Consider the following 27,275-nt stretch of genomic DNA (forward strand, 5'->3'; position numbering starts at 1 on the left):
GGAAAAAAGAAGTGATGTGAATGTACATGCCTGTTCTTCATTAGACGCACTTCTCTCTTCCGCGCGGCCTCTTCTGCTGGCTGGGTCGGAAGTGCTGGAGAGGATGCCATGACTACTCCTGGTGCAATGGTGCTGGTCGGGGCGGTGCGGATCTGGTAGGTCTGCACATCTCCTGAGGCAGCTACAGGGACACACGGGAACAGGATCAGTCTGGTGACAGCGCTGTCACATGTGGAGAGCACCCATTCACCTCTCTGACCTGTCATCTCTCTAACCGTGCACCCTGGACCACAGCTCAGGAGGGATGGCCATCATCTGAGTCATCACTGCTACCTCACACTTAGTTTAATAATATATGCAAGGTTTTGGGCATTCCTGCTGAAGAAGTCTTCACTTGTGCTTGATAGCTTGATTTGTCTTGCAGTATAGCTGTGCTTCTTTCTCCCTCAGTGTATTTCTTTGTACTTCTCTGGTTTTCGGGAAGTTCTAGCAGTTCCAGAGAAGGATAGGGTCAACACTATTTTCTAGCTATGCTCCAAAAGTCTATCTGCAAAAGGAGGAACTGCATGTGTAAGTATCTAGCAGAGAAAAAAAGGTGTAAAAATGTAGTATTTACACCCACAAGAGGACAGTGCACTCTGTTGCTTCTCTAAAATACGCAAGGGCTTAGCTTTCTTTTCTTGTCTTTACTGTAATCTAGGAGTGTGTTAATTTTGCCTGAGCTCATAAATAACCACAATACCACCTAAAGAAATTATATGTCCTTAAGAACACAAAAAAGAAGATCAATGCACCAGTAGTATTCTTCTCTGCTGTGCATTTTTACTGATGCCTGGTAAACTCTTCACTGGATAACTTTCAAATGACCTACTTTACAATCACAGAAGCAGGGGTACACTTCTGCTGTTATTTTAAATAAAAAATTTTGTAATACCCCTCCATTTTTAATAAACCAAAATATGTATTTTAATACAATAGCCCCCCACATCTTATTCTAAGAGAAAATAGCTCTGCCAAATTGAGGGCTAGACCAAATAATCACTTAAGGCACTCTCCTAAATCATTCTGTGATTCCAAGACTCACTGATTGAGTCACTCACTCAGTGACTAGTTACAAAAGTCACAGTGGGAAGGAATTATGACTTGCAATTGAAAAGAGGAAAAAATTACTAATAAATTGAAGTGTCCTTTTAGAAAGAATCAAACATCTTTCTCTCCTATCTTTAATGCTTTGCTTTAAATTTCCTATTGTTGCAGGTATGGGAGAACTCAGAACTCTAAAGCGGTATTAGTTTTTGCAGAACATATAAAAAAATGTGTGTGGACAAAATGCAGGAAATACAGCATGGAAAAGTAAAAATAAATATATTAAACCTCAAATAGCCACAATTTTACCAATCTAACAGAAAAGGCTTTAAGAAAATGTGACAAATAGCTTTGTCCAAAATTTCAGTAATTTTATGGACTTACCTGTGCCAAAGCTTACCTGTGACACATTTGAAGGAGTCAGGTTGGCAATTATATCTCGTGGAGAAAATATTACACAGAATGACTGCCTGTGAAGTTTCTCACCTTGTACAACAACTTGGTTGCTGGGTACAAGTATCTGCTGTCCATCTGTGGTCTGTGCATATTGTAAAATGGTGGTGCCAGGTTGGGTTGCAGCTGCATTGGTCATTGTCAATGTCTGGAGACCTTGTACTCCATCTGTGCCATTGTTAGACAACTGTATTGCTCCTCCTTGGGTGATAGCAACTGTAGACAAAAAAAATCAACCCAGCATTTAAGACACTAATTTACTCATTAACTTACAGAAACCTAGGTATGGAAGAATACTGATCTGAGCTATAAATCCTTTGAACACTAACACACCCCCAAATCAAACATGTGGCTTCAATGCACATGAAAGAAATCATCCTTTGAAAGCTAACTTTTCAAATGTTTGTGAGGGCCAAAACCCACAGCCTAAAATACAAATTAGTTTCTCTAATAAAACAGCATCACATAGAGGAGCTACAATCCTTCCCCAGGAATATTTTTAAATTTGTTAGTTAAGATTTTCTTCTTGGTTGGTTTATTTTTCTCAGTCCTTACTTTTTCTTCTCATCTGAAATTCCTCTCATCCTCTGTGCTTTATGCCCTTCAGTCTCCTCTGCTGCTACTGCTATCCATCTTGTGTTTCACTTTCTTTTGCTTTGGCATTTTTTTCCTGCTGACTGTATCCCCCCTTCTCTACAACTTCCTCAAACCCTTCCTAGGCTGTTTTTTCATTCATAAAGGTACAGTTTGGTTTAGGAATTCTTAACTTTGCTGTTTTTTTCCCCTTTCTTTCCCTCAATCCTGTCATGCAGGTATACTGGGACATTACTCCTTTTGTGACTGCACAGAATTTCACTGTGTTCCCGTATTCAGACACACCAAAATCTCAAGTGTCTGCACAAGCAGGTATTTTACAGTTTTAATAGGAATCAGAAGCAACCACATCTGTTTCAACAAAATTAAGCAGAGTACAAGGCAAAGGGGCTAAGGAGTAAACAGAGATACAAAATTTTACAGAGATTTTAAGAGACAGATGTAAACAAGTGGTTCTCCCTTTTGTATGTGTTGTATGTCTCCTACTGTATGTGTTTGTGTGAGATATGTGAGCATGTCTTTTATCTTTACTGCCATATCTTCAATCATTCTTCAAGTCAAAGCACTGACTCTATAAAATCTTAAAAATAAAGAAAACACAGAAACATGTACTTATGACATATATTAAGGTTGTTGACATTCTCATTGTTTCAAGACTTTCTAAAAATGTAATTGCAGACTGTCATGTTTTTTCCTAATGATGAGGTTACAGTTTCGTGAACAAGTGTTAATCTGCCAAGAAAGAAAAGAAACTTCTGAATTCCCCCATCTAGTTCCTGAAGTGAAGAAGTTTATAATAGCATTATAGTTAGTTCCTATTTTGCCTCAGCATGCACTACCTGCACCAAGTGGCAAGCAGTCCCAGAATGTTAACTGAGCCTTTCAAACGCTTACAATAGAAATGTGTTTAAAAGGCCTGGTTATCAGTCAAAATAAACTTTTTTTCACCTCCTGATTTGTCCTAGTCCAAACAATGGTTATAGAAATAATAGTTCTTCATCTTCTCATCCCCACTTACTAGCACCACTGAGAAATTCAGACTACATACTGTACTGCCCACTGCTGGTTTGGTAAATGGGAGTTGGCACCGTAACAGTGGCGATGGCAGGTGCTGCTGTTTCCTCTTCAGACTTTTCTTCTTCAATCCTTGGCACTCCTGGGGCGTCTGAGGACAAGTCATTCAAAATTTTTCTGGCAAAGACAGTGTGTTGTAGAGATTTTAATAAAAATTGGGGGAGAAAAATAGTCTATCTGATACACAATGTTGGGGAAAACTGTGAAGTGCAGCAAGCCAGTAAGGAAAATATGAGTGCAGAATGAGAACCACACACTATCTTTAAACTCTTACTGGAGAGGATTGTTCAAAATGCCAAGCAGTGATGGGCAAGGGAACCAGCACAGAACAGCTGTGCTTCTCAAAACCCACGATACAGCTATCACAACCTTCCCTTTTTCTTCAGAGCATGTTTCTCTCATCCATTTTTGTTTCCTGCTTTTAGCTATACAAACATTTGAAAAAAAAAGTTATAACCTGTCGCCTCACTTACACTGGGGAAACTGCTCCATTTCAAAGACTATAAACACCTTAGCCAGAGAGCTGAGTACCAAGGGAGTCAGCAGGAATACTTGCAGAGAGCAACCAGTTCATAATTTAACACCTGCCTGGGAGACAATACCAAGTGTTTGAGAACAGTCTCACAGTTATGTTCACAGGTGCCCTGCCTGAGAAAGTTCATGGGTAAAGGAAAGAACAGATTTTTTCATTATTTCCATGAGCTAATTACCCAAAGTCAAAACTTCTAAAACATCACTGCTACAGGTCCCACTGAACATGACTGCAGACTGCAGACTGACCACTACAATTTGCATCACTGAGATCAAACACTGTCCTTCCTCAGAGGACTGTCAAGCCCTTTTCACTGCTTGCATATTCTATTATGTCACTGCAAAATGCAGTAAATGCCCTTAGCTAAATGTAATGCCTTCAGGTAAAGGGCAATATTTTTTGTAATTCTCCTCCTATGTTTTCCAGTGGACTGGCACTAGAACTCACAGTGGGATGAAGCAAACACAGCTGTAGACTCCAAGTTCTTATACAAGAACTTATACAAGACTAATTTCTTATACAAGCATCCTAAGGCTGTGGGAGCCAGAACACCTGTATGAAGCTCTCTGAGGAGAGTACTCATTCTGCTTAGCAGCTTGACCAACAGAGCTTTGCTGCTGCTGTTTTGACTTTGTGCACATTCAAGAACCCCAGCATTGCACAACACTGTGAAGAACCACTTGGACAAATAAAAAATTCCCATCCAAAGAGTTTGCAATCTAGGTGTTAGACCAGAAACTAGGTGAAGGAAACAGATGAAAAAATATGGAGAGAGCAGGGATGATGAAGAACAAAATCAAAGGAGATAAAAAAAATAACTTTTTAACCTCCTATCATTATGATGTGGTTAAAACCTACCTTTGCCATCATAAAGATGGATTTAAGGTAAAAGATAAGGTGGCAGCTTTACAAATACAGGAGCTATGAACTGACATGGAATATACAATGTACTTTAGTAGCAGAATCACAGAAGAGTCTTTGTGGAAGAGGTATAGCTTTCAATTCTGTGAACAGATCTGCACCTATCTTGTTTCTGGGGCCAGTTACAGCAGGTTGAATAATGCCAGCTAGGAAATCACTGAAGACAGCAGTGGTCTGGCTCAGCCTTTCCAACATAACCAACACCAGCCCAGAGTCTGAGCTGCATATACAAGTTTTAGAGGTACCAAGTGTTCCTGAGTCACCACAATCTGGTCTGAAGGTAGAGGCTGTGTTGTGGAACCAGTGCATGCAAAGGAGTCCTTCTTAATGAGAAGTCAGCATGCACAAGCACCCTCTTCTCAGTTTTGTTGCTTGTTTATTTAGCTCTGTTTTCTCACCATATACAGCCACTCTGCCATATATAGTAAAATCAAGCGTCTTGCTGCAGAAGCAGACTGAAAGGAGTCTGTGGCCGCCTTGAAGTTAACACTGCTCCTCACAAATCAAAACATTTTCCCAGATCTGTTATGGCTAGGGGTCTTCAGCAATGATTTTCACTATCTTCAACAGAACAGCCTTGAAGGGCTGCTGGACAAGGTACAGAATAATCTCCCAAGTGCTAAAAAAGTATCATGGTTGAGATATGCTCAGGCCTACAGTCCAGCTTCTATTTCCAAGGTTATGCTCATAAAGAAAAAACGAGCATCTGAATTTTCTAAATCAGCAGGAACCACAGGTCACTTAAAACCTATGGAACCACAGAGCTGTTCCTTAATGCTACTTAGCATGTTTTAAGAATGGAAGTGGGATTTAGTACAGACACAAAAAGCTGTACGAAGGCTATTGATTAAAAAAGCAACATGACTAACCCATGTGAAGGAGAACCTCAGTTGGTTTTGCCAGAGGTATTTGCCATGAGAAATAGAAACACTAGATGCCTTTCACTACATTTAACTCATACACTGACTTAAACTTTAAACACAAATGATTTTGCTCAAGCAGAAATTCTCCCTGAACTATGGAACATCACATGTTCATTAAGTCTCATGGGAGAAAGGAATTAAGCTTGATTGGTGCTAGCATTTCAACAATACTGAAAACCAGTAGAGATGATTTTCTGCAGACTATAGATTACACAGAAGTCACTTTTTGCAAAGCTTCAGTGTATTTGGGTATTAAGTATTCATTAAAGTTGTTTCTAATGCATCTAGCACAACAATACCTCAATTTTCTGAAATTATGCAATAGGCAAATTCTCAGCTCACTTCTGTCTCAAGTGAGTATAAATGCTGAGGTTTTCTCCTCCTCCTTCTATTTGCTTATCTCTTTACATCCTATTCCACAGACATATTCCATATTCCAATTCCAAGACATTACAGAAGAGAGATTTCAGTTAAATGGTAAATCTAAAAATAATTTGTACAATCCCACTGTTTGTATCTCCATGTGAATGCACCCATCCATCAAGTAAGATGCTTCTGCTTTAACCTCCATACCTGTAGGAGGGTCGTCTGGAAAGAATTTCTCTTCGTTTCTGTGAGTCTGTGACACTGTCTACTGATTCCTGTGAATCTTCACTTTCTGCTATAGTGGAGATCTGTAAGTAAGAACAGCAATCAAATTTAACAAGACCCTTCCAATGTCTTTATTTTAAGGAAATGTTGACATCCTGTGAAAAACACCAGAACGTAAGTATTCACAATGCAAGTATTCTATCTAGACAATGAACAGAAAGGTACTGCTTAGTAACAGATCCAGGAAAGGATGACCACAGTCAGTGATCTACCCATCAGAATGTTCTTTATAATTTAAATACTCCAATAAGAAAACATAAACAGTAGTACCATTCAGTTTTTGCCTTTTGTGGTATTTTGTTTTCATCCATTGCAAGGAAACAAAGATTTTTTAGTAAAATTAAGGGAGAGAATAACTAAATCAAATTAAGATTTAGAATAACTAAATCAAATTAAGAAACAAAGATTTTTTAGTAAAATTAAGGGAGAGAATAACTAAATCAAATTAAGATAGCAGAAACGTTTGGAAACAAAGAATAAAATACTGAAGAAACATCAATTTATAAATAATGAGGTAGATGTGTTAAAGAGAGACTGCCTTTTACAGGGGAAATTTCCAGGAAAATGTCATATATGAAGATATTAAAAAATAATGTAGTGCTGCAATTCTGAATAGCTGTGCTAAAAAAAGAGAAATGTTTATGCAGGAAAGCTAAAATAAAAATCATATTAAAATAATTTAGATAAATTAGAAATGTGCATGACAAAATATACAAAAGCTAATGATGCTTATGTGAGAAACAGAGCTCACAGCCTGACATTTTATGCACTGTAGAGAAGACTCCTAAAGGCTCAAAAATCTTGCTGGCACCCACACCTCACAATCGTAGAATAGAGGGCCTGAATATGTCCAAGGCTGACTGTGAGCTACTGGGCTCTGAATATCAAAACACAATGGATCTGCATTGAATCAGGTGAATTCCAAGCATGGCTTCACTGTCAGTCTCTGATCTTCCACCTCCAGGCTTGTCTTACTTATCTCAAAACTGCTCACGTCTGATAGATTAGAACGCTAAACTTTTGACTGCAATGGCTGAGAATGGTAGAGCCTGCCACAAACTCAGCACTGAAGCTGATAAGGAAAAAGCAAAGATTATTATCAGAATGGCCTGGTTTTAAATTATGCATGCCTTATTTTTTAAAATAATACCCAGTAAAATATCTGTAAGAAAAAGTCACAATACCTACTTTTTGAAATTAAATATGTTTTGGGGTCAGTGTTCTAACAGCAAATAAATAATGTACAGTCCTTGTCCTGTGTAGCTGCTGTACACCAAACAATTTTTGCATTCAGTAACACTGAGCGTCAAGTGAGTAAGAAGCAAGTTAGAGGTTTAAAGATTTCAGACTACTTGTCTCCTCTATACTCAAGCTACCTCACCATATCACATTACCTATCCTGCTTTACAGAAGAAAAAATGCTAAGGCTTCACAAAACACACAACACTCAACCGGCACATTTTAAAACCATTTCTATGTAAGCACTGATAGGTTTTATTTTAAGCACCAGTAACATACAGAGACCTGTTCTGTAAACCAATGCAAATATTTCCTATGGAGCAAAGACTCTCATCCTAGAATACTGGCCTCATTAACTACTAAAAATTACATTATTAAAAGAAAGTCCATCCTTTTGTTCACTTCAGAATAGTATGAACTCTTACTCAATAAAAATGTATGGAAATACCGTAGAGAGAAAAAGTAGAGTAATACTGTAAGAAAAACCGTAAAGCTGTTAAACTCACCAAACAAATTCTAGAGGGAAATGAAACTCAGCAATGTTTGAAAATGAAAAGTGGTTAAGCCAGAACAGAAAAAAAAAGTCAGAGTAGCAAATACTGTACAGATTTGCAAAAACACAATCCAGGACACAAATACATTAAAACCAGTGCAATGACAGGCCTATTTCAAAGGCCCAATTCACATATTAGGAATTTCTTCAGTCAGTACCTGAACTGTCTGGACCTGTGGAGACTGAATAACTGATGGCTGGGCAGCCTGAATTACTCCATGCACTTGAACCGTCTGCCCATTGGGCAGCTGAACTAAGGTCACCGTGGGTGCAGAAGATGTTGCATGAGCTGCTGGCATAGATACCTGCAAAGAAGAGACAGTGAGCATAAATTAGGTTACTGCAAAATCTCCTTAGGTCAGTATTTGTTTTGGTGAAAGAACTATGTCTCTTCTAGACCCCAGTTAGATGACCCAAATATTTCAGCATAATATAAAACCCCCTGAACTGCTTGAGACCAATATCTGACCTACTTCACAAAATAATCTAATGCAGAATTTCTACAGGCTCAAACATAATTTGTAAAATCACTGACAAGAAAAACACAACTGTGTCTATTCTGAGGTAACCTGATACGAACACATCATTACCTTTCACTTACTTCACTTGGATACTGCTCAGACTCGGGTATACTCCTACAGACACTGCTGAGTCAGAGGCAGAAACATATGGCAGTGGAGCTATTTCTGTTCTCACTCAAGAAAATGCAAAGAGTTTGCCAGATGTAAGAACATTTTTAGGGAATCATACCTTTCACTTTCTACAGATTAAGCCATATGAGCAGCTGGCAAAGTGCATGTAAATGAAGAAAACTGATCATGTGTTCAGACAGAAACCCCATGAGTTTGCAGTGGAAGTAAGTATTCTGTAGGCAGTCATTGTGATTATTGTGTAACAGGTCTCAACACAAACCCTAGTTTCAAGGGTTATTTCTACGAGGAAGAATTGCCCATGTTTGTAAACACAACTTTGTTTCTCCAGCACAGACCTGCAGGCATGGCAGCTATGCCAACAGGGATACACTGAAGACCTCAGCATGGCACATTATGGCTTGGGCTTTGGGGACAGCGGTAGCCACACAAAGCTCTTTCATGCTGCATGGAGCAGCCTCACCCTGGCAGGCCACAGGAACTGCTCTGGATAGCTGAAGTGCCATGTTCCAAGGCTGCTCCATGGCTGGGCCAATGCCCAGTGCACATCCAGTACTCCCAACTATCTGGTGACACGATGTGTGTGTTTGGGGCTGGGGGGCTCCTGAAAGGCTGCAGGGTGCCAGGACTGCTGTGCCAGCATACCCCGCCCTCGCCCTTGGTCTGTGTCCCTCCCACACATCATTGCCCTCAGGGAAGGACTGCAGGCAAGCTCGAGCTGCTCTGGCAGACCTCAGCCGGGCCATGGGTCACTGACTAGCCAGCCTTCTTCTAGACACCCAAGTTTAGAAAATCTAACAATCCTCCAGGGTTGAACAGCATTTAAAGAAAATTTGATCCACACAGCTGTAGTGCAAGAAAGGGCTGCACTGCTGTCCTACCTAATCTCAAAGGGCTGCTATATACTGGATGCGGAAGGAAATCCTCTGCTTTCCCTGTGAACACGTGGTTCTCAAAAAGCTGCAATAGCTCATCTCTGAATTTCCATAAACATCCACCACTTATAATGAAATCTTGCTTAACAACAAAATTAAAGGGAATTACATGCAGACCTCTCTCCTCCACAGCTGTCTGTCCCTAATCCACCAATTTGCATTTGCAATTTTCAGGAAAATTTTTCAGGAAAGCAGCTGCGGCATTACATGGTGGTACTTAACTCACATCTGAGAGAAACTGGGACTGAGATTAACACGAAAGCACTTTCCTCTGGCAAATTGCATTCCTTTACCAAGCGACCTTTCTTAATAATGCGTGTCTGACTAAACAGTCTCTGGCAATGGCAGCAAAGCTGATCAACTGGAGGCCACTGTGGTTGGATTAAGCCCACAGCAGAGTGTAACTTCCGCAGATGTCTCTGACTCATACCTTGTGGAACTGGGACAAGTTTCCTTTTGATGCTGAAAACTACCCTGAACTTACTAAAAATGCAGCAATTAAACTAAGCTTGCAAGAGGGGTGACCTTACAAGAGATAATGAAAGAATTAAATTGACATAATTAGTTATTTATATTTGGCTAAGCCTCTGAGGGCACTCCCTAATGCCAAACACTGCCACTTCACCTATTAAAAATATCATAGTAACGTAACACTGATGTGAACAACACAAGGAATTATGTTTAGACTGTTGTATCGCCTCCACAAACCATGTACAGGCTGGGGAAAAGCTAAGGTGCAAATAATATAGTGAATGACAACATGGTGGTTCATGTGGATTTTAACCATACCTCTATAGTGTTTTCTCACTTGGGAAAAAATCTCATTCAAGTACTGGGATAATTATGTCTGAGTAAAGTGCATTCTACCCACTACATACTTGTAAGTTCAGCTCCCTGGAGGTCAGTATGTTAGCACTTAAATTTAAAACATTCTTGCTTCTCTGGACTAAACCTTAAAGCACATCAAGTGAGAAGCAGTTTACTGATTTTGCAAGAGAAATAAACTACTTCCACTTCGTTCACACTGAAGTGTTATTCACACCACCTACATCCTGTGCCTAAGTTAGACAGTGAGAAAACTGCCCAAAGAGGCAAGCTGGTGCAGGGCAGCTGGGGGCTTGTAAATTCGCACTAGAGCTTCACCCAACAAAATCACCCGGTGCATTTAAACAGCTCCAATCCCTACACTATCACTTGAATGGAAGTGTACTATCTCTGGACTACCAGAAGGTGTAATGACTTTAAAAAGACACTAATCCTTTATGGAAAGTTAAGTGATTTAACACTTGTGCCATTTAAAAGACACTCAATTCCATAAACTATGAGATCAAAAACACCTATTTGTTCTTTGCAGACTACAAATAGTTTTTAAATTAAATGGTTACAGAAGAGAGCCAAACAGATTCTGTAGTCATTTATATAACCTTGCTTCTGCCAACCACAAGTGTATTTGCAAATGAAACCCAGTTCCAAAATCAGAGATGTAGCTGGGATTGCATTTCTTGTCTCTCCAAAATAATTTAGGGATAACAAATGATCTACTTCTGTCTCTCTAACTTGCCAACTATTCTGTGAAACTCTGGAGGCAACAGGATAACACGAGCTGTCAGGTACCAGATTATTCCACTTGATTATAATGCTTATAATATTAATCCAATTTGATAAGATGTTGTATTTGCTGCATTATTTATCTATGTATTCAGTTTGTTTTCTTCAGAATTAAACTCACTACTACAAACAAGTTTTTAACAGAAAACACAACAGCAAGACAATCCAGTCAATATAAAAAAGACAGTAGATCACATGTACTGAAAAAAATACCTTTCAGTGGTATGACTGTGGTAAAGAATGCTAGAAATATTTCCATTCACTACTGTGTTAACATTACACAATTTACACACATACAGTTCTTCAGAACTAACACAGCCTAATGTGATGGGAAGTTAAAAATCTCTATTGCTTTAAAAATGTGAAGACAAATATTAAAAGAACTATACATCACACCTGTTTCAGAATGGTATCAATGGAATCTTCTCTCAGGCCCGTGTGCAGACATTATCCCTCTTAAAAATATTAACCATAAGTAAAACTATTACACCATATGATTTTTATACCTGGGCTAACGTTGCAATCTGTGGTTGTGCCTGTACTGTCATCTGTTGGGTTTCTGCCTCTGTACCGGCTGCATCTCCACTCTGCTGGTTCTCTGCTCCAGATTCCATGGTCATTTAGTTACCTACAATCACAATATTTGTTGTAAGTCTGGGTTGGTATCAAGTCCATTATTCTTGGTGGATCTGGCAGCAATCACTGCAGCTGAATTCCCATTACTACATACTGTTTTAATTTGCTTATTAAATGTTGCCAAACTATTAGTATTCAGGCAAATTCTTTTCATGCCAGGTGTTTGCCTCAGGTTGATTTTTCTGCGTGTAATGTTTCTGAAAAACAAGTCCAGTCTCCTCCAACGAGAACAGAAAAAATGTGTCTTGCTCATCCTAAAAAAATGGAGCAATTGCACTATGATGACCTAGCACCTCTGCAATTTGGAATAATGACCTGTCAGTATGTCAGGAAGGGCACTCCCTCAGTGCCAAGGTGACAACATGCCCTGTTACAGCCCTCCCTCTCCCCCCAGCTGCAGTCTGCAGATACCAATAGCAATTGTTTCTGTGCTGGGCGCTCAGTTCTCAGTCATCTTTGCCTGAACTAAATATGCAACATCTCCATGCAAGTTCCTTCCACAACCAGACTGTGTATGGCTCTATGTCACAGCAACTTAGCCTCTTCCACCTAGTAATTTTAAAGCCAGTATACAAAATGATGGAAGCCATTTCCACTTGAACCTTACAGCAAATGTTTTTATATTTAGAGGTACACAGTAGTTTGCCATGACCTACGTTTTTCATCATATATACCTCCTAATGCACTTATATTTCTAAGCACTAACTGAGCAAACCTAGATCACCAGAACACACAACTCTATAAAAACAGGTTGCATAACTTCCAAACCCATGCATGTAGGCAGAGCACAATGCCTGTTAATTCTGCATTGATCTGAGAAAATCACTTTTCAGTTCTTCTTTAAGTACTGATATGAAAATATTTGATATAAAAAAGAACTTCAAAATACAAGGAAATTATATAGCAATGTTACTGTATTATAAAGAACTCCAAATACCAAATATTAAGAATGGGTACTACTACCATAGCCACAACACTAACTCTGTGTAGCACCCTGTGCTGCTCCATCTATTCAGGCCTCTGGCTGCCCTAGGGCAGCACACCTCTCTTCAGAGCTGATCCAAAACAACCTCCAGACCATTTCTGCTTTGGGAAGGGGCCTGGAGGCAGAGGATGCTCAGATCAGAAGAAAGGTGGAAAGAAGCAGAAATGCCCCTCTCCTTCCTCAGCTTAACTGGCCCCCTGAGGAAGACTTAAAAGCATCAATACAGGTGGTGGCACCCTGTTCACACTCCAGACATTTCATTTTAAACACAAAGTCAGGGAAACTTCCATTTCAATGCAAACTATACCTCAGTGTTACAGGAAAGAGAATACCTTTCATACTGCCTAAAACAGCAGTCATACTTCAACCCCGAATATGAAATGTCTGTCTTACAGTAAGCGATTGATAATCAAAAAAGATAAAACAGCATTTCACAGTACTAACTGCATCCTACATCTAAAGAAAGCAAGTCAATGTATATAAATCAAAATCTGTATATTTACTATTGAAAGTGACCATTCAAATGAACTTGTGGGTTTGTGTGTGTGTGTACACTGAAATGTAAAATACCAAAGATTTAGTTCCAACATCAGTAAAGAAGGAAATGAATTAAACCTGATTTTCCTTAAAAGCAAACAACAAAAGAAAACATACCAGATTTTAAAAAAAGCAAATTAAGTTATTCTAAGCAGCGGAATTTTGTTATGCCTCTCTCTCCCCAAGATTTCTGCGCTACAAACCAAGTATTAGTCTGACATGCCCACAGATAAATAATACTCTGTCTGTAAGTATATACTCGTAAACTGGTTATGAAAGAAATTAGTTGTAAACTTACTGCATTTTAAGTAGTCTAGATATCATAATTTTGTAAGAATTTCAAGAATAGCCTGTATCAATGCAAATACAATAACTCAGTTCTTTCCTACAATACCAAGTCTTTCCCATGTTGCGTTTCATATTTCAAAAAGCACACACGAAATCGCATGCACTATTACTATTTGCAATATACATTACCAAACAACTTCTAAAGACTTAATTACAACAGCTTAAGTGGTTTTCTATCCCAACTTTAACGCACAAGTTATATTTTAACACTTAGTCCCATGCTACATGCCCACTTTTGAGTATTCTGTACTTTGAAAACTACAGACCAGACTACCATAGGTTTCCCTTTGATTTTTACCATTTCCACTACCATTTTACCATTTGCCCAAGGTAAGCAAATCAACAACATTTTCCCAATTCTCTGCATGTATCATGGTGACTCCAGCCGAAAGACTATCTCATCAGAACCATTTCAGGAGCAGATCTTTTACATCAGCAACATCTCCTAACAAGTATCTCCGAAGAACTTTAAAAAAAATCTTCCCAGCTATAAATCCAAGTATATTACAAAACTAATAATGCTTTTGTTTGCTGATAGAAATAGTGACTCCACCATGGAGTCAACTGGGATTAGAAATGGATGAAATGTGCAAGTATCAGGTGTTTAGCAATGTTCACAAAGGTAAATGTGTTGCCAAATTCCTGCTGATAAATGCAATGTTTTCCTAGGAAGAATTTCCAGTCCTCTCATGCACTATTCAGCAAAGGTCCTCTGTCGTTACAAGCTTGGCTTCCACACTTGCATCATCTTTTGCATATATAATCAGCAAAAGGATTAACTGTTTGAGATACTCCCTCTTCTACAACACCAACATTTTGGAAATCAAATTAACATGAATTGCAAGCACCTAAAAGGACCCTCCTCTTTTCATACTGTAAGCACCAAGCAATGCAGGAAGCTGCCTGCAAGATTTACATCTTGACACATGCAGTTTCAGTGAGTTTCCAATGACCTGTAGTTTTTTGACAAGCTCTCAGTCTCATGTTATTTACAGGTTCTAAGGATTCTGGTTCAATTTACCTTGCACTTATATATTATTTGTATTCTAACAGCTTCACTACTACCTTTTACAGTAATTTGTGAGAAAAAGGAGGAATCAGATTTTTGAGCATCAAGGCATCATATTCCAGAGACATTGGTCACTACATTGTTTCATGCTTGGCTATGATCAAAATTGCCAAGATGTACAGGACCATGCACACCGAACACTAACACTTACTAAGTTGTGTCTATGGGTAAGGCCATGGTGGCTGAAATTAAGGTTGTCAATTCCTATTAGTTCTTGCAATTTACAGAGTTAACAGATGAAAATATGTTTGGTTTGAAACCTTAACCTCCCCACGCATACAAATGAATGCCAATCTGTACATCTTCTTTCTAAGCTTTCATACCCCTAGTCTAGACAAGCTTTGCTGATCAGTATCCCAGCATCTTCCTGTTCTTGTGGGTGCCACCCCCTCCTTATTCCTCCTGCCCTGTTCGCAGTGGCCCACCCTGCTCCCTGGCACTGATTTTCCTGGCAGGCACCACACCAAGACTTCTCAATTGGAGACAGGGATCTGAAAATGCCCCTAGTGGGGAACAAGTCTCCAGGGCATGGACAGCATATGGGAGCCAAGGGAGCACACTTCTCATTTTTCCTTGTTTCCAGGCTACTTTCCAACTTGTCAGGAGAGGACACCCACATGCACATACTTTGAGAAAAGATTAGTAACTGCAGTAGTTGAACCAAGTATTCTAAATGAAACTAACTGAAAACAACAGCTATTAACAACCAGAGCTGGAAAACCAGAGACTGCTTGCATAAAACATCCTGGGTATAAACTCTGAACACCTGAAAGCTGATGAGACTACCTGGTTAGAGATGGTTTACTTCATGACTTTTGTAATACACTTTCTTCTTTAGTTCAAAAGTGGCAGCAGTATTATATTTACTAATACTTTTTATTAATAACATACTTACTAATGATCTCAAGCTCTGAAAGTGAAGAGCTGAACAATGAGACATTCAGCTGACACATCAGCATTTATTTTAGCCAAATCAAGACTGGGAGAAAGGAGTTCAGCAGAGGGTAACTAACTGTCCCAGCTGAATTTACACCATGAGCACAGAAGACAGATGCTAATAAAAACAAACAGTTGCAGAATGCAACTGAACTACACACACTGAAGAAAAATCCAAATAAATCTGTCTCCTTAGGTGCATAAACCTGGAAAGGGCACTTAGCTAAGGACTGCTGCAGAGAGATCACTTCAGATTTCTCCTTGACATGCATTTACGACAAGAAAAGCTAGAGAGTTAGACTGCAACAATAACAAGAAACAGGGTAATCTTTAACTACTATGTTTGTAGAGCTGAACTCTATACATCAGCTGGATTACAGTGCAGAGGCTGGGAGCCCGTATTAAAAATGGTTTCTGTGGAATTTGGGTGTTCAGAGAAAGCAAGTATTTAGGGCAATGAAAACCTGTTGTATGAAGAGACTAGACAGATTTTTATTATTTATCCTAGAAAAGAGAGGACTTCTTCAAAACCTAGAAAATCTATTTAAATTATTTACAGGGTAAGTAAACTAGAAACATGCACTGTCTGCTTATAAGCAAAGCTTAAAGATGTCAAATTTTAAAGTATAAAAATGAAAAATCAAAAAATTTATTAAAAACTTTGAAAATTGGTACTTCATGTACTGCATAAACGGAGCAATGATGCTACTGAGGATGAGAAATTTATTAGGATTTAAACATCAGTTAGACAGGCACTTGGGTAAAAAGCATATCCAAGAATATCCTAAATCAGTACAGTTTTTTCATGCCAAAAAAAGTGCAGAACGAAAAGGAAGACAAAAACCTAATGAGTCAGGATTTAAATTGATTGATAGGCTCTGCTCCTTGGTTTCCCCTTGCTCACACAAGCCATGGAGCTTTCCTACTCTACAGACAGGCTGCTTTTCGTCTCCCAAGGCAGACTGGAGAAAAGAAAGGTAGAGGTCCTTCCCAAACACCATTAAATCCAAGAACCAAAGTACCACACTGTGGCTGTTGGAGCAGATGAAACTTGCCATCCACTTTCGTATGTGAAAGTCCTTAATACCCCAACGTTTTCCATGTTTTCCAGTTGCACAGCTGGCACAGTAAAACACAGCACCTCTCCCCACAAGCCTTTCTTTTCACTCTTTATTAGCATTATGGTGACAATTCACTGTCAGCAGTTCAATTTTACACTGACAGTTACTGCCCATATGACACAACCGCACCTTCAGGCAACACGGTTCGCTTTACGCCTCGGAGGGACTGTCACACCTGCTCCCCAGCTTCACCAAGAGACACGCTGTAAAGAACCCTCTGACTTCTGGATTTATTTTATTCAAGTATATACACAGATTCTGAAGAAAAACGACAGCTTCCAGAAACAGTGCAGAGCAGAGACCCAACAGACTCACGCCTACTCTGAGCCTGACTTGTACCACACCCAGTCATTTGCTCACCCAACACCTTCAGAGGTCACTCTACTGCCACATTAGGCTCCCGATCCAGGGAAATATCCAGTTGCTCATGGCAGTGAAGGACCAGAGCAGCTGAGGGAAGGGAAATTGAGGCAATGCCTGTTTCTCAAGCCCTGTATTCACAGCAGGTGTGCCAGTACAATTGTTCAAAAAGCAAGCACCGCTCCAGTATCCAAAGTTCCAGGAATTTGACTCATTCTGTATTTACTGCATGTGGCTTTATAAAGCCACAGATCCACTACGACAGCACTGAGAAGATAACAAACAACACTCTGGTACACAATTGTTTTCACAGTTCCAGCATAAGTACTGAGAACATTGACCTGCAATCTGTAAACATTTCCACTGTCACCTTGCAGAGTGGCAGCCCTTTCAGCCACAGCTCAACAGCCACATTATGAACTCCATTCAGCAGCTGCCAGACTGAAAAAGTCCAGAGAAAAATAATTTTATTTACAGCTAACACATGGGACTTCAAATAACCAGTAATAAGTGCTTAACATGACAAGACAGGCCCATAATTATCTCTCTTTGTCACTAATGACTATAGTGGGTTGGCACAAGAACTGCAATTTACACCACAGCTTCTTTGTCATCCCAAGCTGGCACTGCCACTGCTCCTGGGTATTTGCTCCCCCTGTCCTATCCCTTGGGTGACAGGTCTGTGCGTCATACTGTGAACACAACCTACGTTTGCTGCTTCATCTGAAATCTACCTTTTACCACTTCACTGAATGGGTTCTCCACAAAGGCATTTGATGATCACAGCAGCTTCTGGGTCAGGGAAGCCCAAAGGCCAGGCAAACCAAGTGGAAGTGGAAATAAAAGAATGGCTGCAACAACCAATGCCACCAAAAATGCCAAAAATGAAGAAGAGTCTTCAGATTGTGTTCTGCAAATAATCTACAATAAAGCAATCTGCCAGGCAAACTGAAGAATAAAAAGCTGGAAAAATTCTTCTTGTCACTGAAGTTAAAGTATTTCATCTTGAACATAAAAGAAAAATTTAATCTCACTGTAAAAATATCTCGCACAAATTAGAATCATTCCATCAACAGAATGTAATATCTGTAGTCCCACCCTCTGTCTCCATCAATATGACACTCAGAGCAGTATCTAAAAACTCTCTGCTGACTGAATACAGGCTGTAACAGCCACTGCAAGGGATGTGAACAAGATAGTATTTTCATACAGAACACAGAAGAAATGCAACCAGGACTCTTAACTAAAATTAACAGACTTTTCTGGCTCATGACTTTTTCAACAAAACTTCTATTATACTTCTAAAGTCAGTGAAAATTTCTCATACTTACCAGATTTAGATAGATGAGTGATGAAAGTATTGGAAATTACTTGTGTTGCATGCTCAACCTCCCTTTCACTAAAGAAAAAGCAGTGGCAGATTTTAAAACAAGGGCAGAAGACCAAAACTGTAATCTCACAACTACAGTGGTGAGCACCCAAACCAGCAATCTCCTCTAGATTTTGTTCTCTGTTAGCACAATTCAAGCAAGCTGGCATTTACCAGGCAGATGGTGAATCAGTAGGCACAGGTAAGGTGTATGAGTGAAAGTTGCTTAAACACTCTTCATTGCTGTATCTTCCTTATTTGACTCCATACTCTTGGCATTGTTCTAGCCAATTCTATAGTGTTTCTGCCTTCAAGCTTTTAAGAAGGAAAAAAGACTCTGACAGCTATTAACTGCAATTAATTTCCACAAATTACACAATACAAAAGCATCCAGCAAGTATTTGGTGCACACATAATATAATTCAAGTTTAACCTATACTGCCTTTTTTTGTTCAATATAGATTATAAATATACATATATATAACCCCCCTGCCCCTTTTTACTAACCTTATCTAACAGTTGGGATAGGTCTTATGTGAATACATGAGCAGAGCCCAGTAGAAGTGCCCAAGGAGAGACACCAAAGCAAGCATTTCCTAAGGCATTAAGAGTGAAAAGCAAACAAATGACTCTCCAGTGTCTCATCCCCTCCCTATTCAGAAATGTCTCCAAAATATTCGGAGACTTTGCTTCGACAAAACGTCAAAACAAATCGCAGGAAGGTTACAAAGTCATTAGGTAACTATTATTATTATTGAAAATGTAATCCATAAATATGTTCTATTTATAAATGCTCTATGCTCGTATTGAAGGCACTTAGGGTATTAAAAGACTAATTCACATGCTTTAAGTCTGTGATCCTCAACATGCAGAACAGAATTATGATAACTATTTATAAACACCTTTATATGCACAGTAAAAAAAATCCAAAACCCACCAAAGGACATCTGCAAATTGCATTTTAGAGAAGCAAGACATTTTAAAGAATGTCCTGGCCAACATATTCAATCTATTCACACAGACTTCTGAGAATTCTGCCCATTTTGTCATTCTTAACACATTCATTGCCAATATCATATTTATGCATTTCAATTACTTACAAACTGACTGCACTTCACTGCAGCTTACCATCTGTTCTCTGACATTATTTTTAGGACATAAAAATCACCTAATTTTCAATCTATGCAGATTTCTTGCAATTCCTAACAACTGTAAAAGCTTTCATTTCACAAAAATGAAACCACATATAATTGCCAAAATACATGCCTCTTTTCTCCCTGTGTCTGCTGAAAGTACTGTGGCTCATCTCATCACGTGTAGCTGCTGGTTACTTAACAAAACCCACCACAACAGTGTATCTGAACGGTATCATTTGTCAGCAGACATCTTTAACGCAACATAAAATATAGGCACCAAATGATTTTTTATCGTGCTGTTGGGGAGCTAATGCTCCTGCTGAATACACCACAACTCCAGGAAAAGGCTCTTTGCAATTGGTACAGGCCTACCAAGTGCTCAATAATCACCACAGCCACTCATGATGAGCTTTAATTTCTGGCCCTCATCAAATTCTCATTTTACCTTTGACTGAAACTGCTGTGGGGGGAGAAGTGAGGAATCCATGACTCCATGGCATCTGAAGCTGACCTCAGCCCAACTGAGGGCAGCTACCTGAAGCCAGCCACTTCTCATATTTGCCCTTCTAACTCCAGTGCTGAACTGTGACTGCACACCAGTGTGATGGCAGTTTTTACTTAGAAAGGATGACATGACTACATCTATACTATGACAAGTGAGGGGGTTCTGCTCAGCCCTGGGTGGAAGCTTGCTGGATGGAAACAGCACCCATCTAAAAGCCTATTAATGCAGCCTGACCCCAGGTAACCGGAGTACAGAGATGGGTACAGTAAACTAACCCTTTTCTGCTAAGGAGGCCCTGTGCCCAAGCTGGTACACCCTGACTCTCAGCACAGGCTGTTAGCCTGGGCTCAGCACCACAGTGAGGCAGCTCCATGACCCCTCATAAGGAGGCAGGCTGTACCAGGCTGGCACAGTGAGCAATCTAGAAACAGTTCTCTCCTACCACCCAGACATCTAGATATGCCAAATAAATAATTTACCCTGCTGTGCTGGTCAACCAGCAGAACATTTTGAGCCACTTCCTTTCACAGCAAACACTGTGTGTGAAGGTGTTCCAGCAGAACAGCTAAGGCAGCCCAGAGTGACAGAAAGGAGAGTAATTCTGCAAGCAGTCAGAGACCTTCTTCTTTCCCACTGATAGGGAGAAAAGAGGACTGTGTCACTACAGTAATTAAAGGAGTATCCAGAGCAGAAAATGACACCAAGTTAGCAAGGCTAAGATCCATCTAAAAGAAGGCGCATGTGTTCTTTCTCTCCACTGGGCAGAGCTGTCAGCACTTGAGATTTCCACCTGACCTGCCGGAGTCATTCAGATGAATATTGTATTTGTTCTCCTCCATATGCATTTCTATGTTTTATGGTCTTTTACTGCCTCACCATTCATTCTGGCAGAATAAGAACCACCTAAATGCTGTACGACATATTTTGACAACCTTTTGACATGTTGTAAGTATCTTTGTCCGCTTGCCAAGCAACCTTTAAATATTCCAGGTCTGAGGCATCAGCTGGAAGAAGTGTTGCAATTCCAAGCCTGGGGCAGCCTGTAACTCTGTAGGAAGAGCCTCTACGAGTTCTTATTAAATAAAGGGTTATCTCTGAGGTGAGGGAACAACTGAAACTTGTTCTCAGCAAACAACTACAGGAACGATGACTGACTGCTCAGCAGAGTCACTCTCCTGAAGTGAAGAACTAAGATGTTGTTAGGACAAGGGTATTTAATGTGACTGCCTCCTGCACAGGCTTCACTCTGTAGATGTGCTAGGGAAATCCACAGCCTCAGTCACTGGGTGTGTGACAAATGCTTATGTGAACAAAACTAAAGCTACTTTGAAACTATACAGATCACCCAGCTCTCTTGTGGTGCTCTGAGCAGATGAGGAACGACTTCTAAAAAGATACAAATAAAAACCAGCGCATTACACAGGCCTACACCACTGGTTAACCTGAGTGCTCCAAGCCCAAGTAATCTCAGACCTGTAACAGAAAAAGGAATCGCCTCCATATAGGTGTTTCCTTAATGGTATTAATTTAAATTATATATCAGGTATGCTTTAATGGAATAATGTGATAAAGCCAGAGAAACACATAAACATGTTTATTATTACCTGAAATCTTTTTATTCCAAAGAAATGTTTCCAGAGTCTCTGTTAATTTTACAGTGTGAAAATATTAATAGACACATCTGATTTATCAGAATAGAGTACTGTAAGACTGGACTGAAGGCTCTTAGAGATTACATTGATTAAATATGACATTCTAAAGTAATATGAATGTAAATTTATATTCTGAAACTCAAATCTTCTGGGAAGTCTGATATTCAGGGGACTTTCCCATGAATAAAGTAAATGTTCCTTTTCCACCCTATAATGAAGGAGATCAACCATCAGTATTTAAAGTTCTTTGTATGGTCTCAAATGTTAAATTAGACACCTGAATTTCATCATCCATTTGTTTTACATAATAACAATTAATAATAATAAAGCCTGAGGTTCAAATAATGTAGGTCACCTCAGCAAAATACTGTACACTGAAAAGAGTCAGATACTGGAATCCCAAAGTGACACATACCACACTTATTTTCATATTATTCTTCTGTTGCACAGAACTATCAAATCAGAGAACTCAGGGCAAGCATGGAGTTTCGGGTATTTATAAGCTGCAGAGTTAAACTTGACATGATTTTAGGCAGAATTTGTGTCTGCTGTGATTTTGTCTGCTGGTGACAAGGGACACCTCCATGGCTTATGTTTCTAACCCACTTCTGAATGTCAGCGGCTAAAGCATTAATTCATAAAAAATGTCACTTCAGGTATTTATGCTGCAAGCTTGACAGACATAACTATTAAAACAAACAGTACTCATTCTGTTTAATGCCTGGAACGTATGTGGTATTTCTAGAGTTCAACCCATAGTATAAAAGTATGAAGTTATGTAACTTGGTAAATATTGGAAAGTCTTGTTTAAAAAAACCAGAACACTTCTAATGAGTTCAGAAAGAAAACACAACAAAATGGATATTTCAGACCAATGCTTTCACTGCTTTATTAAGATTTAGAAATGGTCACCTGAAAGTAAGACCGAGTTATTCATACAAAGCTGACAATTACCAATATCAAGTCAAATGTCTGAAAATAATTGAAAATAACCTGTATCTGTAAAAGCAACACATTTTTTTAAAACATTAAATAGCTTTGTTTCATTTTTAACAGGCAGTATAGAGTATTTTTTGTTTCACTGCTCTCCAGAAAGTGAAAACCTTAAAATTCTTTCTGAGGTTGAAGTGCTAGAGTAGAGTATGCCCAAGTAAAACAGCACTTCCTTACAAACCTTGCCCTTGTCCAATTGCTGAATGGATCCTATTCACAAAATTGATCGCAACATTAAAACCAAAAGATCTAGGTCTTAAACCACAGCTCACACTTGGAAATACTTTTAAATCCTGAAATTGCTCTGACTTTACTAGTTTTATTGAAAACATCACTGCTTGTTGGTCAATTAGCACTAGTCTTGAAGCATTATCAGACATGTTGCTTAATGCACCAAAATTAAATTTGTGACCCAGCCTCTCTCTAAAAACCAACTGAAATGCAACAGTGATCAAACTTTGTAGTAAAACAATTCTGACTAACGTTAAAAAACAAGTGGATTCTGGTTGACTTTTCGTGTATTTTTAAAATTTGCCTGGGCAGTGCAGAGAGCCTTTTAAAGGAGAAAGATCACTCATATGCCTGCCAGCCAGATCTACTCTGCAAAAGCATTGCCTCCAAACAGAGAATAATGTTTCTCAAATAAGTAACTGGAGTTCAAGACCTGCATTACCTGTGGGCAACATGACTGCCTGCATGGAACAGGGGTGTGATTTGCTGGTAATGCTGAAGGTCTGCAGTGACCTGGAGTAAGCAACGGGAGCCACTGAGGAACCAGAAAGGGCAAGACAAAGAAACAGAATCCGTGTTTTACATCCATGCGTTGCACACAAAAGAAAGTCTTTGTTTTGCTTTCTGCAACTACAGTCTTGCAAGTATTTCTGCTGGCAGCACTGCCAGCTCAGGCTCTGGTTTCCTCTAAATTCTTTCTTATTTACACCTTTACACTTGCCTGTGAAGCTGTGCAGTAAATGTGGCTGGGCTACCAATTTACACTACAGACAAGGAAACACAACAAATTTCTAGCCTGGACCAGTTATCTGATCAGTTCACAGGCAGCAGTACTGGTGCTACTGGCACAAGGGCAGGAACAGGGAAGGTGGAGCAGAGTCTACCCTGCTGCAGCCAGGCCTGTCAATGAAAGCAAAGTAGATCAAATCATGGGTATAGGTGTCACAAGACTGTGGGAAGCCCACAAAGATGCTGAAAAAAACCCACCTATATTCTGTAATTTGATTATTGTTGTGATGACTCTGCTTAAGAGTGGGAGGCTGGAAACAGGATGAGTACTTTTTATATAATCAACATTAGCTTTCTGAGGACTGGGCAGAGATGCATTTTTCAAACAGTCATGTTGCTGACAAAGCAGCTATTTGCAGCAGGCAACATACTTCTTTCTCTCCCCAACCCAGGGTAATGTGCAGTGGTTACACATGCCACATTAACTTTACACGACAACTTACATGCCAGTAGTTTCAGCCATGATTAATTATTTCACAATCTGGAAGACAGGCCAAGGCATTTATCTGTTTGTAGCAACAGTGACACTACAGCGAGCTCACTGCCCAGGTGCTTTGGGCCAAGTGACAGGATGCACACCCAAGTGTTGGACCTGGGACCCCTTCTGGAGCGTCATATTTCAACTCGGGCTTCATTTAAGGTATGTTATTCTCCTCAGCTGACTGGGCTCCTCATAATGAAAAAGACCTAAAAGGAACACTAATCTAAGCTCTTGAGAAGACTGAAATCTGCCTCTGATAAGGAGCAGTCAGTTCAATCACACAGGTATCACCGGACTTTTAAAACAAGGAAACTTTCCTCATTTGGGGTTTGTTTTTTTTCTTTGACCTACTGTGCTGTAGCTTTCCTAGCTGCAAAGACAAACTCATGTGGCTCTGATCACCATGAACAGAGTCTGACCCTTCCTTCTGTCGCTCCGAGTCATGGATATGCTGCCATTCCCCAAGATGGGTCTGCTGATGCAGCTCTCTGCTGCTGAAGGGAGAAAGCTGTGTCCCCCTCCTTCCTTTCCACAGTTGCTCTGCAAATCTGCACCGATGTTTGTGCTAACAGCATCTCAATCACCAACCAATTCGGCTCACTCATGCAGGGGAAAATTAATGTACTAAAAAAAGCACAGTTCTCTCCTGGGTTAGTGATCTGAACTGGCTTATTACAATTTATATACAATCAACACTACAGCCAGTGTAAAGGGATGGTCCAACACCACACAACCAGGAGCAGGAGCAGAGAGAGCAACATGTCTGTCTCTTGAGAGACACATACAATTGTATCAGCTCAGACAAAACCACAGCAAGATTACTTCTGTTGGTATGCTGTTGGTTATATTGTGGCATTAGTACACAGTACCCTTTTTACACATCTTCCCTCCCTTTTTATCTCACAGAATTTTCCTATCAGCACAAAAGGAAAATTTGGATAAGAGGGCAGGGGTCCTACATCTACAGTAATGCCCTAGACTTTTTTTCTTCCAAGAGAAAGCAAGCTCACTACAATCTAAAAAGGTGTAAATTTACAAATCCTGCTCATATTGTATGCTACTGGGGGAATGGACAGGCACCACTGGATTTTGAGGCCAGGCCAGCTACACACAGCTAGATGATGCGTCATCAGAAAAAAAAGGCAAGAAAATGCTTTCCATCCATTATTCATTGGGGTATAAAACACGATGAGAGAAATTTTACAGATGAGATTCGACATTCAAGTCCCAGGAAAGGTGCAAGGGAAAGTAAAATTCAACTGATCCTGGAACAGCATAGAGAATGAGAGATTTAGGGTAGCACCTATAAGAAAAGTGCATGTAATACTGGATCCAAAATGTCACAGGAGGTTGTAGAGTTTCTGAAGAGATTACTAAAATATTGCAGCAAAGAGCTGCAGAGAACAGCAACTGGCAAACTTAAAATGTGAAGAATATAAAAAAATGAAGTAAAGGAAGTGCACAGAGAACTTGCTAAAAAAACACACAAAAGGTATTTAAGCCAAGTAAATAAGTAGCACAACCATCAAAATGAATACACAAAACTGAAGTTTGGGAACAGCTGCTGTTCATGTTCATTTGCTCATGGTTAGCACATGTAAGAACTTAGACTTAGCTGAATGATCCAGCTCAAGAAGAACCCCAGCAGGATGTGTCATCCAGCTTAGTTATAAACACAGCAATAATTTAAAAATTTTTACGTAGGCTGCATTTTCTCATTTAGCCTCACAGCTGCTTGAGCTGCCCTTATCTCCCTGCTCATTCCAGCCCCATCCCTTCCCCTGATTATGCTGGTACAGCCACTGTGCAGCCATGCAGCAGTGAGAGGAGGGAATGATCCAGGTGAAAAAGAACCAGGCTCCACACCTCTCAACCAGCTGGATCACTTCCCCATGCAGTAGCCCACGCATTTGCGCAAGTGCAATGGAAAAAACAGGAAAGATGCTTCGGCCAGTATTACTACCAAAAAATGCTATGAGGAACTATGGTTTCACTTCATCAGCCAGCAGATAAGCTTCAAGAATTCCTGATCTTTTCTAAGTTTAGAAATCTATCTGAAAAAGTTTCTGCCTAAAGAGAAAAATACAACCCAGCTTTAGTTCTTCCATGCGCTGGGAAAACGAGTTTTCCTGATAACCTCATTGACTAAACAAGCTATCACTGAACAACACTTAGAAGATCAGAGATTTTTACACATCAGTTTAACTCTCCCCTCCAAAAAGCATGAAAGCTTCAGGGATAGAGATTTTTATTTGTTTCCTGCACTAAGATAGCTTCAAAATAGTTCACTGTAAGGCTTCCTCCAACTATGTCTCAAGTAGCCAGTCTAGTCTCCTGTCACAGAACAAGTGAAAAGTTACAAAATCCAGAACAGCAACTGGCAGGACTCTCCTATCTTCAGAACTACTTTTCCATCTTTCACCTAATGGTCTTGATTTGTTACAAATATCAAATCTCACAATATTCTCAGGAGAAAAATAGGAATGTTTATTATCTTAGGATAATATCCTGTACCTCTCTGCACTCTACTCAAAATCACTGTGAGTAACTAACAAGTATCAGTGCTGCTTCAAACTTATGTGTATGTACATATGTTGGGTAAACCATATACATGCAGCCAAACAGGAACACACTTCCTCCAAATTCTTTATCCTCTCATCTTAATGTGGCTCTTCCAACACTGAGTTTTCTATTCTTTCCACTTCACACATAATACTATAAATTCAGCACTGCCAGACAAAAAGCGCAGCAGAGAATCCTTGGCTGTTTTCGAGTGGTTTTTTTACCTGAAAAACCAACTAGAGCCTGGCACATTTTCACCTCCTGTACAGCTGACAAGGCTGTTTTAAAAATATGGAAAGCGGGAATGTGCGGTATTTGTTCTCACTCACCTTTTTTTAATTGCAGT

General features: G+C 39.7%; 1 protein-coding gene across 2 annotated transcripts in view; it reads right to left on the minus strand.

Annotated features, from left to right (window-relative positions):
- The window catches only part of CREB1 (cAMP responsive element binding protein 1), a 37,776-nt gene that overhangs the window by 7,107 nt on the left and 3,394 nt on the right, over nucleotides 1–27,275 (minus strand). The window contains exons 2-7 of one of the 2 annotated variants that reach the window (XM_069022206.1): nucleotides 11,726–11,847; nucleotides 8,185–8,331; nucleotides 6,157–6,257; nucleotides 3,182–3,324; nucleotides 1,573–1,755; nucleotides 31–181 (exon numbers count right to left, since the gene is read on the minus strand). In XM_069022206.1, the coding sequence (XP_068878307.1) occupies nucleotides 31–181; nucleotides 1,573–1,755; nucleotides 3,182–3,324; nucleotides 6,157–6,257; nucleotides 8,185–8,331; nucleotides 11,726–11,839 (839 nt within the window). In that variant the 5' untranslated portion in view covers nucleotides 11,840–11,847. The remainder of the gene's footprint in view (nucleotides 1–30; nucleotides 182–1,572; nucleotides 1,756–3,181; nucleotides 3,325–6,156; nucleotides 6,258–8,184; nucleotides 8,332–11,725; nucleotides 11,848–27,275) is intronic. The other variant, XM_069022207.1, reaches the window with a different exon arrangement.

The sequence above is a fragment of the Aphelocoma coerulescens genome, chromosome 7 (genome assembly GCF_041296385.1).
Source record: "Aphelocoma coerulescens isolate FSJ_1873_10779 chromosome 7, UR_Acoe_1.0, whole genome shotgun sequence".
In the NCBI taxonomy this organism is placed as follows: Eukaryota; Metazoa; Chordata; class Aves; order Passeriformes; family Corvidae; genus Aphelocoma; species Aphelocoma coerulescens.